General features: G+C 41.1%; 2 protein-coding genes across 5 annotated transcripts in view; both read right to left on the reverse strand.

Moving 5' to 3' along the window:
* Positions 1-623: 623 nt before the first annotated feature.
* LOC306923787 (E3 ubiquitin-protein ligase TRIM35-like) lies at positions 624-15356 on the reverse strand. 4 transcript variants are annotated; one of them, XM_079502097.1, is made up of 3 exons: positions 15205-15356; positions 4775-4929; positions 624-2835 (listed from the first exon to the last, which is right to left on the reverse strand). In XM_079502097.1, the coding sequence occupies exon 3, from the start codon at positions 2544-2546 to the stop codon at positions 1128-1130; it is 1419 nt and encodes a 472-aa protein (XP_079358223.1). In that variant the 5' UTR covers positions 2547-2835; positions 4775-4929; positions 15205-15356; the 3' UTR covers positions 624-1127. The 4 variants fall into 4 exon arrangements, with proteins under 4 accessions (XP_079358223.1, XP_079358221.1, XP_079358224.1 ...); XM_079502095.1 differs by having other exon boundaries at positions 624-2911; XM_079502098.1 differs by lacking the exon at positions 4775-4929.
* Positions 15249-15779, reverse strand: part of zfpm1 (zinc finger protein, FOG family member 1) — a gene marked incomplete at its 3' end in the record, with an annotated part of 88821 nt that continues 88290 nt past the window's right edge. The window contains exon 5 of the mRNA XM_079502376.1: positions 15249-15296. Within this exon, the coding sequence (XP_079358502.1) occupies positions 15249-15296 (48 nt within the window). The remainder of the gene's footprint in view (positions 15297-15779) is intronic.

Raw genomic sequence — 15779 nt, forward strand, 5'->3', positions numbered from 1 at the left:
GCTTTGCGTGTCACCACTCTCTTTTTAGATTACTCTGCCCACACCTTCAATCACTTTATATAATTCGCAGCTGATTCCGCATCTCTGTAGCTGTACTGGGGAAGGGGAGCGCTTGATTGCCTTGCAAACCCATGCCGTGCGAGCATCTAAGTGCCGCCCTGCTCATATGACTGTGAATGTGTGGCTCCAGGCGGCCCCGTAAAGACATCAAGCGCTATTCTCCCGTCACATAGCCTACTTGCAGCAAAACAAGGACGTGATGTGGCTTGCTCTGGTGGCGCAAAGCGTAGCTACTTTTGTGAATGTAATAGTTTTATTAGGTTAATATTGCTATATGTGTGTAACCGTTTTAGAAAAGCAATAAGCCACTCGAGGCCCCAGCTTACTGGTAACCTGAGACCTCTCGTGGCTTATTGCTTTATCAAATATCATACTGAATCGAGCCACTTAAAACTGTCTGGGGTGTTCACACTTCACAAAAGCTTGCATGAGTAGATGATAAAAATTACCCATAACGTTTTTGACAGTGAAATATCCCTTTAACTAACTTTTAATTACTTAAACGAGGGACCAATATAATTATGTGATCATGTAACTCAACACCAACGTTGTGTGGTATAGATGTTTATTAGATTTTAAAATAAGACAGATAGATTTATAGATCTTTCAGATAAAACAGAAATCAAAGGTAAATATGCATCAACACACAGTTTACACACTAAATAAAACAATAATTACACAAGGAAATTGGTGATCCTATTCTATATTGTATGATAAATATGTACAACAGTAAAAGTATCATAAATGTCTTTCTAGTTTTCATTTATAGTAAAAATCACACTTGTGTGAAGTGAGGGGCACAGCGAGGACAGTATTTATATCAGCCATATGTCTTACAGTACATCATCAGTTACTGCCCCAAACAAACATCAAAGTCCATAGACTTGGCCGGTCTATGACATAATTTTGGAAAGCCACGCATTGGACGGGCTAGCGCCCCTCTGTAGCCATCAATGAATAATATTACCAGTGTTGATAGTTTATCGTCGTCGTCATCATTATAATCAACAACAACATCATCATGTTTATCATCATCATCATCATCATCATCATCATCTGTAACTACGTTATTCCACAGTTACACTGATCTTTCCCGGTAACATCCTAAGAGGGGTGTTGAGCTGACCAGTCCAAATGAATGGAAACAGTGTTTCAGTGAAAGTGTGTGTGAAGGTGTGTATGTGTGTGTTGGTATCAGGATCAGAGAATGACAGCGTTCCTCTGTTCCAGTCCAGCTGGACTCTGATCCTCTGAGGTTTCTGCTTCAGTGTGAGATAAGGGCCTGTGGTTTCTGTGTGCCCTAGTGGTCTGGAGCCTGCTGCGTATTTACCTTCATAAAACAGTATGAACATGCATTGACCCTGTGCGTCTCCCTTCCTCTGGTAAGACTCTGCTAACACACCCAGTCTCCATTCTGTATTGACTCCAACCTCGACATCCCAGCTGTGAGTCCCTGAGCTAAAGCCCTCAGAACCCACGACAAAGACACAGTGGTCAAACCTCTCTGTGTTGTCAGGGAGCAGCTGTCTCTCTCCACGTCTCACACTGGTCAGATCATCAGACACGAATAACACCGGATGGACCGTGTTGGGGTCCAGAATGACCGAATTGTAGGTGATGATGTCCTTCATCTTGTTCCAGACTCTGAAGGGCAGGTTGCCCAGGTGTTTGGTCACGTCTATCAGTGGTCCCGAGACCGGCTGTGGGTCCGGCAGTGTCAGCTGGACTCTCTCCATCGTGGTCTTGTAGTTCTTCAGGAATGAGACGTGTTCTGCTTTCAGCTGCTCCTCTGTGGCTCTGATGTTGTTTGAAACGGTTGATATGTCTCTGTTCAGACCCTCCATCTTCTCCTTCATCCTCTGGCTCTTCTGCTGCTCTTCCTCCCTCAGTTCAGCGATCCTGTTCTTCTCTTCCTCTTCTAGGAACTGATGCATCTTCTTAAACTGGTCCTTCATCTGCGTCTCTGTGTGCTGGGCCTGGACCTTAAGGTGTTCTGCTGTTTGGTCACACTTTGTTTTCACTTCATTGAAGACCTCTAGCTTCTCCCGTAAAGTCTTCAGTGATTTCTGGACTTTCTCCTTGTGATCCAGAGCGGCTTCATCGATGGGACTGAAACGGTGGTTGGCGTGTTTTTTAGAATCTCGACACACAACGCACACTGCCTCGTGACATTCCAGACAGAACAGTTTGAGTTTCTCAGTGTGCAGACCACAGAGATCCTCGACCTCAGACCCTGTTGACGCTCTCTGCTGTCTCTCCTGTACGAAGGTCTCACACAGGTTCTTCAGAGCAAGGTTTATGGGTCTATCTATTGAATGTCTCTTCTTACAAATGGGACACTCCTTTATTTCCTTCTCTCGCCACCATTCCTGCAGGCAGTCTTTGCAGAAGTTGTGGCTACACGACAGGATGACAGGATCTTTAAAGATGTCGTGACACACGGGACAGGAAAAATCCTCTTCCGAGAAAGACACCTTGGAAGCCATTTTGTCTTTTGAGTTAAGCTACGAATACTCAAGCCAGGAAATCAGCCAGTCCCTACAGTATATACAATGTTCCCTGAAGTTCAATTTCACTGTGAATCGTGGCTGTAGTTAAAGTCCAGTCAGCTGTAGTTAAAGTCCATCAGCTGTTGTTAAAGTCGATTCAGCAGCAGGTTGTTCCAGTGGGCTGGGTCAGTATTCAGCAGGTTGTGGTTTGGGTCAGTATTCAGCAGGTTGTGGTTTGGGTCAGCATTCAGCAGGTTGTGGTTTGGGTCAGTATTCCCTCCTGTAGCTGTGAATGGAAAGACAGTCTAGTCTGTCCGCTCGCACTGGAAGTGTGTGTTTCATCTGAAGTTGAATCTTATCGTCTGAGACAACACACACACACACACACACACACACACACACACACACACACACACACACACACACACACACACACACACACACACACACACACACACACACACACACACACACACACACACACACACACACACACACACACACACACACACACACACACACACACAGTGTATCAGAGTGGAAAATGATGCTGATCATTAATGCCTAATCTAATGTATATGGGGCCTTGAAAGATCTACAAGCTCACAACGTGTCAGTGTTTTGAGCTTGTAGATCTGCTATTTTGCACCACACAGTAGAAATCAGGCATTTCAATGCCAAATACATTTTAGTCGACTAAATCAACTCTAGATTTAGTTGCTTAAAATCTTATGATATTTAGGCGACTAAAACTACACTAAAGCTACAACTTTTCAACTTTTTTTTCAGGCGAAAAAAAAGACAATCTATGAAATGTTATTCAAAAGGCTATGCCTAAAACGAAATCAAAATTTGATGTCAAAGTTGACACTATACACAAAGTGGTTAGTTTTCATTCTAATTAATTTAGACATGGGAACTGATTCTACAAATTTCTTCTCAATCATGACGGTTTTCGGGAAAAAACAAAACAAAAAACCCCATGTTTCTATGTCAGTGGTGCTCAACCTTTTTCATGTCAACGACCCCCAGAATTATCTGTATTTGGCCGCGGACCCCCATCTCAAAACATGTTGTTCCAGGGACCCCCCAGAAGCAAATATTTGTGTTAAAAATGTTCACTGTGAAAGAATATATATTCAAAGATTTGCACACATTTTCACGATTTCACGATCTGCAAGCTCGTAGCACGGGATGTGATGAGCTTGTAGATCTGCTAAGTTTCAAAGGAAAGGGGGATTAAAACAAAGAGAATACCTATACTCTCACGGATCAATTATCGAGGTTTTCATTAAATAGAAGATTTGAATCCATGACTGTGGGCATGTCTTTTGATACATCCGACAAACCTATTACCTCCAGAGTAGTCTGTGGGTTGCACTAAAGGGCTTGGCACTGATCATTATTTGATATATTTGATCATTATCTTATCTGATATAGTCGTGTTATTGCCCACTGTGTGTGTGTGTGTGTGTGTGTGTGTGTGTGTGTGTGTGTGTGTGTGTGTGTGTGTGCGCGCATCATGCTCTATGGCTGACTAAAGACATACTTTGTTGCACAACGGAGAATGAATAAGGCATAAGAGTGTTGGATTGGCCAAACTCACATTTCAGGCTTTAATTGGTACACTTAAGGACTGTTCTTCATTAGAGAACCAGGCAGTGCTATTACTATAAAAACTGCAATTTAGGGCCAATTTAGAATCTAAAACGTTTTAAAATTGCCGGGTGGGTGGGCTAACCGTGGACATCACAAAGGTAACCTCCTGACTTGCAGTGGTGGAAAAAGTACTCAATTGTTGTTGTTGTTGTTATTAGTGCAGCCGCACCTGGCAGCCGCCGAAAACTACCTATACCAGTGTAACCGGTGTAGTCTGTCTCTCTCTGCGTTGTGTTGAAGGGACTAGACGGACCCAGAACTCTAGAGACAACCTCCGTTTATTCTGACAAAGAATAACAACAGGCTGGGTCTGACCCACGTTAGTTCTTAGTAGTGCAAGGACTCCTCTCTCGTTCCAAGACGGAAGTACAGAAGCAAGAGCAACAGTAACACAACAAATAATAAAACGTAACATATACCTGACAAAGAATAACAACAGACACGTCTCCCCGTTAGTTCTTAGTAGTGCAAGGACTCCTCTCTAAACAGAGTTAAACAAACACTGTATAAATCAATTTGCAAGTACAATTCTTATGTTATACAGAGAAGTCAACAAAGACACCCACCTCGTTCCAAGCTAGGACAAATAAAGAGGAAGCTGCACGGAGGTGCGGCCCACTCTCCTGCGGGAGGTTTGTACATGCTCAGTGTAAACAGGAACTGCGATGATGGAGTGTTCCAGCAGAGGTGCTAGAGGTGCATGAGAGTTGCTGACCCTGAACTGAAATAATAAAAAGGATATCACAAAAAGAGAATAGTACAAAGTTGATTTTGTTTTTATTTTAAAAAGTAAGTCAATTTCATAACTGTGGAAAGAAATGTTGTGTATAACAGACTGAAAGATAAAGGACAAGTACATTTACTAAATGTTAATGCTTTTGTATATTTTCTTTTGTGGATTTTCCATGTTCTTTAATTAGTACATGTGTCAAACTTTTATTTTTGTGAAATGACAAAGAAACATGGATACTGTTCATTCAAGTGCTGTGGATGATATAAAACATTTGAAAAGGGAAGGGTGACTGCTGTTTAATTCTCAACTGTTCTGGATCTCATTATTTACATGAAAGTTATGAGCTTTCTATCTAGCACCTCTGCTGGAACACTCCATCATCGCAGTTCCTGTTTACACTGAGCATGTGCAAACCTCCCGCAGGAGAGTGGGCCGCACCTCCGTGCACCATCCTCTTTATTTGTCCTAGGTTCCAAGACGGAAGTACAGAAGGAAGAGGTGGAGGTGTGGCCAAGGGGCCAGTGAGGCTATTCAAGGGGCCAGTGAGGCTATTCAAGGGGCCAGTGAGGCAACTTCCACTGACATGAATAGCTGGGGGGGCGGAGCTTCGTGCCAGTTCAGTCTCTATCCTTTTATATACTCTATGGGTGTGGCAGGACATTTATACAGGGGAAAAAGGAGGAGACTTAAAGGAGCTGTGACCTCTAATGCACTATGTATTCCTATACACATGAACCATGGAGAATTAAGTCAGATATAAGCACTTATTTGTATCATATTTTGTGTAATTATATAACACTGTTACACCTGGGCCCTCATCAAACCCTATACACTCAAGACGCTGCCACCCTTAGATCTTCATATATGATCTGTTCTGACATTCCATATGTTGATCTGACCTCTGTACACTCAAGACACACTCCATATATGGCCAGTACAGAATTGGCAGTTAGCCATGAGGAGATGGACAAACAGGCACATAAACAGGCTATCGGTAAGAGTAAATCACATCCTCCTCAGCTAAAGATTCCAGGCCAGAACATACTTGCATGGTAATGAAAGATTGCTGCAGGATTTTTTGTTTTTGTTTTGTTTATTTGGATCCCCATTAGCTACTACCTTAGTAGAAGCTACTCTTCCTGGGGTCCACACATAAAATACATTACATCATATGAAATACATTTTACAAGACTGTATAATAAAAAGTAAAAAAAAATGTGTATGAAAGATTTCAATGTGTTGAATCAAAAAGCAAGTGACATGAGATATTTAACTTATTTTTAAAATCTGATCTGAATGCTAGGGGAATGTGTGCAGTATCTCCTTTTATGAACCAAAACTGGATTGGTATAACCCCACGTGTGGGCATCCACAAGTGTAGGCTATGTGTGACATTATAATTATATTTAACCCAAAATCCGCCATGAGCGTTGATCTACGTCAATTAAAAGCAATTAATTAATGCTACGCTTAACGCCATTGCCATAGATCAATGGCAATTGGGCTTTTTTTTTGCGCTTTTGATTGATCAAGTCATAATGCTACTCACGTTAGCATCGGGTTGCTAGCTGTTATAACACTGGGTCGCGCCATCTTGTATCGTCGTCACCATAAACACCCCTTCTATCTGTTTCTTTCAATCGCCTGTATCTCCTATTCCTTGTCCCAGATGGCATTTTTGGTCAAAACAAGGTTTATTCCACGGCAGGGAGCCGACGCTGCGAAGCCTTCCACTGCACTCGGTTAGGTCTGATCGATACACAGGATGTGACTACGCATCGTCCAACCTCCTAACATACGATCTCGACCGGAAGTCTGGAAATGTGGCTTTTCAAAAATAAGAGCTCAACAGGGAAAAAATGCTGGTGTGAATTATATCACGTATCATGTATTAATAAATGCTGGCGGAGTAACTGTTAACAGAGTTTATTATATACAGCCTTGTATCTCCATATTTCAACTTGTGTAAATGAATGCCCTATTTAATCAACATTCAGTCATCAACATTTTTTTTTATAAAGTATATTTATTGGTTTTAACAAATTTAAGGACAATAAACACAGACATTACACAACAAGAACATAACAACAAACAAGAAAAGAAAAGAAAGAAAGAAAAATAGCTCAGGCACAACACTATTGTAAATAAAAAGATGGAATATACAAAGACATGGCAAGAACAATGAACCATAATGACAATAAGTAGCTTTTGATAGACTCCCATTCAGGAAATGCATACATACAGTATATATATATATATATATATATTAAAAAGACAATACAGTCATCATAGGCACCAAATCATTACAGTGAGAGTAGACCCATGCATACTCCACTTCCAGGCAGCAACCGCCAGTCATCAACATTTCATCATCATTTCTACAAGCTCACAATGCGTTGCAATACCAGTAGCCTACCTATAAATATAAAATCTTGACAGCTTAAGAAAAGGGGTGAACAAATTGGTAAAAAATAAAAAATAAACCGTGTCTCAGAAAAGGGTTTTGATTGACATAGCAATTAATTCTCGCTCAGAAAGAATGTAATTCAATTTTTACTGCTCAAGTGGAGCATTAAGTGTTACCACTCTCCTTTTGAAAGTCAGTAATATCTCAAACCTATAACCTGCCAGTGAGAACAAATCTGGACCTTGTATAAAGCTGAGAAATGTTCCACTCCAAGTTCAAGGTTTATATCTACACGGTTTAACTCCAGAGGTGTATAGTCAGGTCAAAGTAATGGTCATACAGTAGGCTACTGTCAATGTATCACGTTGAATGGAGGACGGGGAGAGGGCTCTTTTTCCCTGGTCCTTTTCAATGTAGTCACTGCCCTAAGACCTCGCTATAAAGAATAACCTTGTAGTGTGTACTCTACTGTATATCAAGTATATGGTACTGCAAGCAGAGCCTGCAGTACCACCGTTGCCCAGGTGGAGCCGGCAGAACCATTGCGGCTCAAGAAACCACCACTCCTGAATGAAGTGTATGGTGTTGGGAGTCTGATGCAACGCACAAGAGCACCAGGAGTACCGCCAGGAGTGGACCTGGTGAGACGTAGGAGGGGCCCGGACAGGAGTCAACCCACAGAGTCTAGTCCCTCCACATGCCAGAATTGTACCTCCCAGTCCCGGCAGAGTAGTTCCGGAGTGGATCCAACGGATTGTGTGGCCCTGGTCTTTCCCTAGTGGGTCTGATCGAGGGTAGCCACTGGGACGTAAGTTGGGACTTGAGGGGTATGATGTTCGCGAGACCCCGATGACCTTGGGATACATCATTGATGTACGTCCCAGGTGCATGCAAGCGATGTATTTTCGTTCTTTCGTTCGTTCTGGGGCAGTGCTTATTGTACTGCATTCTGACCTTTGTCGAAGTCCATTCTCAGCAGCTGTATTCGTGTGTTTTAGTGGAAGGACAAATTTAACCAACCAAACTGTATGGAAAATAGCCATGACCATGATGGGCAAATTTTAAATACATGTATTTTAAATACATGTATTTAAAATACGCATTTGAAATACTTTTGTATTTGGCTGCGATGGAAAAACAATTATGTAAATGGTGCATTTATATAGCACCTTTATCCAAGGCACTTTACATAGATTGTGCATTACTCAGGGGTAGAGTGCCTGGATGGGAACCGCAAGGTTGCCAGTTCGAACCCGGGCTCCCCCAGAGTTACTGTCGAAGTGTCCTTGAGCAAGACACTGAACCCCTAATTGCTCCCGATGTGCTAGTTGGTACCTTGCATGGTTTCCGCTGCCATCGGTGTATGAATGTGTGTATGAATGGGTGAATGTAATGCACAATCTCTGTAAAGCGCCTTGGATAAAGGCGCTATATAAATGCACCATTTATTTACCATTCACACACACACACACACACACACACACACACACACACACACACACACACACACACACACACACACACACACACACACACACACACACACACACACACACACACACACACACACACACACACACACACACACACACACACACACACACACACACACACACACACACACACACACACTCTGGGGGAGCCCGGGTTCGAACTGGCAACCTTGCGGTTTCCAACCGCCCACTCTACCCCTGAGCCACCGCCGCCCGTTTGTATCAAGATACTTTCATATCAGGGAGCCTGCTGGCCTAGCGGTCCAGGCGCATGCCACATATAGGCTCTGGCCTGGACGCGTTGCGTGTTCGAGTCCGGTTCATGACGGCCTTTGCTGCATGTCTCTCCCCTTCTCTCTCTCCCTCTTTCCTGTCTGTCTTCACTAATAACTATCAATTAAGGCAGAAAGCCAAAAACTAATCTTAAAAAAAAAAAAAAAAAAACACTTTCATATCTAGTATTTTATGATTTCTTTTGTATTTAAAATATCTTGATCACATTAGCGGTTTGTGTGAGATTTTGACAATATGAATAGTAGCACTGTGTTTTGGAGGGAAATGGAGGAAAATATAATATGGCCATGGCCTACACTACAGTATATGGAGAGAGAGAATCCAAGGAATCCAGGGAAAAATATCAGTTATTGGCCAAAACGTTAAGTGGGCTGTTGTAGTGCCACTATGACACCGATGTGAAAGGTTTGCCGACATTCTTTGGCCAACTGTGAGTGTGCGTGCAAAGTTTCACAGCAATGAGGAGCTGCATTTGTGATATGTGGCATTTTTGTACAAAATTTGCCGGCCCCTCCTGTAAACTTTGAAAGTCAATCGGAATTGAATCCAAAAACTCTTGACAAAAACATCTTGATCACATGACTACAGAGATATGGTGTATCAATTTGGGTGAGGTTTGGACAAATTTGTTAGGAGTGCGGAGTAGTAGCAAAAAGCGTGTTTTGCAAAAAAATTATTCATGGCGGAAAACTTGCAGGTGGAAGAGACAATACACCATAAATAAATACTGAAACCAGATATAATCATTAGGGAAGGTGTATGCATGTACTATGTGTACTATATGTAAACTCTTCATTTCCATTTTCCAGCCATTCAGTTGCAATTTCTTTTTAAATAAAATTAGAAAATAATAAATAATTTGGCGACCCCCCGAGGGGTCGCAATCCACGGGTTGAGAACCTCTGCACTACACTACACTACACTACACTAAACTACAAGAGACAATTATGCTATCTACTTAATAAAGTTCAAGTTGTGGCATAATATTATGTGCAGCCTCGTTTATTCACCATGTCCATGGAAACAACAACAAAGATGTTTTTTGTGTGCCTACTATTTGATCATTTGCTGATGCTGTATATCGCAGTTCAAAGTTAATATGTATTATTCTTAAAATTCATCATTTATTATTTGGTCATCAATTCATGAATTTATTAATCACAAATACATTCAAAATTGTGTATTGTGAATGTGATACATTTGACAGCAGTAGCCTATTTGTATTTTGTATCAATCAAAATACGTTTCAATGTATTTTCACCCATCTGTGGCCATGACAGAGATCATCATCAACCCTTAAGTGAGGGTTTATGTGAAAAGAGTGTACTGTGTACAGTAGCTATAAAACATTTCCAGATTATCTGGCTAGATGGGTTACAATAATATCAAGAGCATTGGCTAGATGGGTTGCAATTTGTATTATGAGGGTTCAACTCCTATAAAAAGAATAGTGTATAAAAGACACAATATAGTATACATTTGGATTGCTTGGAATAGCACACAGTACAGTGCTAAAACCTAAATGGTTGTGCAGGTACATTGTTGTTGGTTGCACTTGTAGGAGCCAAATGGATGCAACATGCTAATGAATTTGTGTAACCATATGGGGTGGGCGCTGCGGTGTATAAAAGTGTCAGGTTCACTAGCTTGGGTGGGAGGATTGATCCGGAGTTACTGATGGCTGGTCTATATGCATCCATCCGATTATGGAACGAGAAAGATACCGCTTTGCACGGTGAAGTAAATAAATCTATTTTTATGCATAAAGAACTGCCTGCATCGCATGCGTTGAAGACTAAACATAACATCAGGCCCAAACCGCGGGTTCAACGACCCCTCAGTAGCTCCGTATGTGAGATCCTTTAATAGTCGTCATTAATTATACTAAGTAGATCATAGCAACACTGTGGTGCCTCGTTCCTTGTGCCATAACTGCTGTGGTGTTAAATGAAACATAATTCTGCAGCATTGCCAGTGACATTTCAAAGCTTCAGTGAGTTTGGCAGACCATTTCTATCTCTCCAGGGAACATTGCTCTGGGATGATTATATGATGAGTTACGTTGGCTCATATACGGAGGAAAAAAAGTAGAAATCAATGTCTCGGGTCTTTATAGAAACTTGATAATTTCTACCATAGCAACCAACGAGGAGAGGACAGAGTGGTGGACGTTGGATGGTGGGGGCTGGATAGCTATTTCTGTAGGGCTTAGTAAGCTGCAGTCGATACTGTGGCCTTGTTCGTGATTGGAAAATTATCACTGTGAACCATAAGGCTCTAAAACACTCCTCCGTTTTCAGCAAAGGAAAAAGTGGAAGAAACAATGAAAGATAAAAAAAGACTAAGTGCACCATATTTTAAGGTCAAAAGAAAAAGCTGTTAGCGAAGGTCGTGTGACTCCTGACACCTCAGGTTACTCAGGTAGTAGTTTGGAAAATCTATCAATCTTGTTTGGGATGAAAGCGTTGGACAGAAGTGTCATGGCAATCTGGAATCGTAGATTTTGAGATATCTTGTGTGCAAGTAGGATTTCTGGCCCCAGGGTGGTGCTGGAGGAAAGGTAATTGAGTCAGAAGAATTAGCCATGCCAGGCTAACTCTTTATGTCCTCTCAAATGTTGGAACAGCTGAAGATATGTAAGATTTTGTCTATAGGATTTGTGGCGTTAATACAAGAAAGAAAACTAAATATTAGTAATTACATTCCATCCATCCCAGAGAGTTTTAATTATAGACAAAATGCAATGAAAGATATTGTGTAAGGGCTTACCCATACCTTATAATCTTAACTCATCCGCCGCCAGGGGGCAGTAGCGATAGTTAGGCGACTGCCACCGTTCAGTCCCATTCTATTTTCGCTTATAGAAGAGCACCCCCCCCCCCCCTTTCCAAAAGAAGGAAAAATCGGCTACGCTAATGTCAATGTCTTTTTAAGGGTCTTTAGAAGCATTCATATTTTAACCAATTCAATGATATGAAGTCAGCCGTTGACTGCAACTTATTTCTTTTTGCGGATGATTCAGCACTGGTAGTCTCTCATAAGGAGAAAACAGAGGTCGAAAAGCTACTTAGTGCTGAACTCCTTAAAGTTAGTGTCTGGCTATCAGACAACAAACTGTCTCTCCATCTCGGTAAAAGTCCATTCTTTTTGGGTCAAATTACAAACTGAAGAAGTCTCCTGGGTTTAAAATAGTGGTGGTGACAGCCAAGGAATCCATTACTTACCTGGGGTGCATTTTGGACAACAAGCTTTCAGGAGAAAATATGGCACAAAAGGTAGTCTCAAAGGTAAGCCAAAGAACAATTTTTTTTTAGCTAGAATATCCAGCCTTTTAGATACAAACACCCTAAAGATCCTGGCTGGGGCTCTTGTACAATGTCAATTTGACTATGCCTGTACATCTTGGTATAATGGCATTTCTATGACCCTCAAGAAGAAACTCCAAACCTCCCAAAATAAATTGGTGTTAGAGTGATCCTTAAGTTGCATCCTAGAACTCATCTTCTCCCTGCCCACTTCACCAGTCTGGGGTGGCTTAAAGTGGAGGAGAGAGTATCCCAATTTAAAATGTGTCTAGTTCACAGGATTAGAAAAAATGTAGCACACAAATATTTCAGTGACTACTTTTCAAAGTGATACTCACAGGCACTACACCAGAGGGAGCCCTACTGATTTCAAACCCTGCCATTTTCACAGCAATATGGGAAAAACATCATTCCTATACTTGGCAGCAGTTCAGTGGAATGGCTTGATCAGTTCCTTTGAAAACTTTAAATCCACATTAAAAAGATGGTTAGCTGATAACATGTCCTAATTTTTAATTTTAAGTATACTGACTTTTTTAGTGTAGAATAGATAGCCTTAGCATAAATGGAAAAAAGGGGAAACAAAGGAAAATAAATCCAGTTTTATTTGTTCTGTTTTGTGTTTTTGTTTTATGTTTGTTTTTTTGTCTCCTGGCAAAATACAAAGGTATTTGTGTTTGTGTCTGTATTGTATTGTTGCTCCCCTTCCCCTTTCCCCAAGAGGACCACAACGGAAACAAGCCTAACGGCTTTCTTGTGACTCTATCCTTTTGAAATGTATTTTTCAATAAAGTAATCAATCAATCAATCAAATAATAATTAACCAGGTGGCGACATGGATTTACTATTGATCCGCTAAACATGCACACTACGTTCATCGCGATCTGAGCCTAAAATACGAGCAAAAAGGCCTAGAAATGCCTCCAGGGTCGTTCCTGTGGTGGGTCGTTCCCACCACAATAGGGACTTTAAGCAACGACTGTTTCAGGACGGCGACGCTATGCGGAAGTACGGCGGCTATGACGCCGTCGCCGTAGCTGTCAAAATCGTTAAGCAAACAGCCGTCAGCGATGGCGACATTGGTTCCCATGGTGACGCGTCTATGCAGCATGTGTCAAACATAAACACTTTTTTTTAAAACACCCCGTCGCGCGTCAGCTAACTTGCCGATATTGCTTAATTCTTACATGCGCTGGACATGATCAGCAGTGGAAAGAGGAAGGTGTTGGAGCAATCTGTGTTATTCTAAAACCGTTTTAATAAACATGGTTAATATGACATATGGTATATTAGTGTTATTTCTTCATTCAGAGCATGCCAACACATTACACAGCATAAGAGAGGTGATAAATGTATGACAGCTATAATTTCAATAAACATGGTTATGACATGGCGTTGTAGACACTACGTGTAAGTGTAGGTTCCCCCGTAGTAGAAAGGGCTGCGACGGAGAGCAGGTTTATGTATCGAGCACTGATCCATTTCCGGTCGCCGTAGCCGACTGCCGTATCCGTCGTTGCTTAAAGTCGCTAATAACCCACCAGGCAAAGCCAATTGAGCCGAGAGCTGCCAATCGGACGAGAGCCCCGATCCGCGTAAGTCACTATTATAATGATATTAATTAATAGGAAGCTAAATAACACGTAAAATCAGTATTTGACGCTCCAGGATTTCATGAAAAAAAAAAACACGATAAATCAGTACATTCTATGAGTTAAAGATCAGGGGAAACTTCATTGTCGCGAAGAGGAAATTTGTCTTTGGCACAGTTGCCTCAAACTAAATAAATTATCACAAAAACATGCCAAGCGTTTTACGGGATACTAGACATAGTAGACAATGCTTCACATGTCTTAAAAATAAAACATAAGACATTTGACGATAGATTTCATCATTATGATGGCTTAAAAATTAACTAATTATTGCTCCCTGCTATATTGACTTTGCAATAGAAACAAACAAAGCCTTCAAGTGGTTCGATTTGCACACCGGCACTAATTACAGTAAACAATAACACATCTGACAAAGGCATCATGCCTGCACACTGGACATCATGAATACTGTACAGTTGGGTGCCACCGATATTGTCCCTTATCATTTGACCCATTTAGGCCTGACCTCAAAATTTAAAAAAACTCTTCTAAATCCTCCAGTTTTCTGAAATAAATATTTTCACGATTTTTCAAAAATAGCAGACCTACAAGCTCGTAGCGCGCCACTCGGTGGCGCGCTATGAGCTTGTAGATCTGCTATTTTTCAATAGCTAAATTATAACATAATGTTTAACACCAAAAGGGGTTCCCGCCCAAAATGGGTTAACTGTCCTTTTGCGCAGATCACACAAACCTATGAAATAAAACATCACCATGACGATGCTTATCAACAAGCAGTATGCACACAACATTAATTATTATAAACATAACTTATCAGAATGCACTATGAATATAGGCCTAATGCCCATTGTTCAATTACACATGAACAATGGGCCATCCAACAAACTGTGGAACAATATAGGCCTACATTATGAAATAAACATCAGTGTTTCACAGCCTCAAACAGTGTAAATATAAACCGGGCTTCAATGCACTTATAATGAAATTAACCTCTATTCCTAGTTACATACAGAGAAACAAAGAAACACTCGCTCCCGTCGGGCTACTGTCAATCAAACAAACACCATTGCCGACGTGCACGGTGTTACAGAACACAACGTTCTGTGCACAAAGAGCACACTCAAATAAAAAGCATAAATAAATATACTTACATTTTGCATGAACGCACACACACTGAAGATAGACTTGAGCACTGTTAGAGCAACAATAACTTGATGTGAACTGGAACACACTTCTCGTCTGACTGAGGCAAGAGGAGAAACAGAGACAAGTCTAATTCACTAACTACCTGCAGGTTTGTTCATTGTCATTGATTACACAACGAGCACACTGAACCTAGTTCACACTAGTCAGCCTTTTGTACAGATTAGACCATTGTCATATAATCGGTTCGGGAATATAATAGAAGTCACATCACAGGTTGATTTCTAATAAATTGAGACCAGGGGCGGCCTTAAGGATCGGGAGGCCCCGTTCATGACGTCATAATTTTAATAATTAATAATTATTTAAAAAATATATATATATATATATTTTTTTTTTATCAGTGTGTATTATCGGACTTCAAAGCATGAACAGCATACAGCACAGCCAAGTAGAAGAATACACAAAAGAAGCTTGATTAAACAATTATACTTTGTCTTGAAATTACTGTAAGGTAACTGGCCTGGGAGGCAGCATATGCAATACAATGATACAATCGCAACTCTCAGCTCTGCTAGTGCAG

The sequence above is a fragment of the Electrona antarctica genome (genome assembly GCF_951216825.1).
Source record: "Electrona antarctica genome assembly, chromosome: 5".
In the NCBI taxonomy this organism is placed as follows: Eukaryota; Metazoa; Chordata; class Actinopteri; order Myctophiformes; family Myctophidae; genus Electrona; species Electrona antarctica.

Coding starts and splice junctions, on each gene's coding strand:
- LOC306923787 (XM_079502098.1), bottom strand. CDS start 2,546: ATGGCTTCCAAGGTGTCTTTCTCGGAAGAGGATTTTTCCTGTCCCGTG.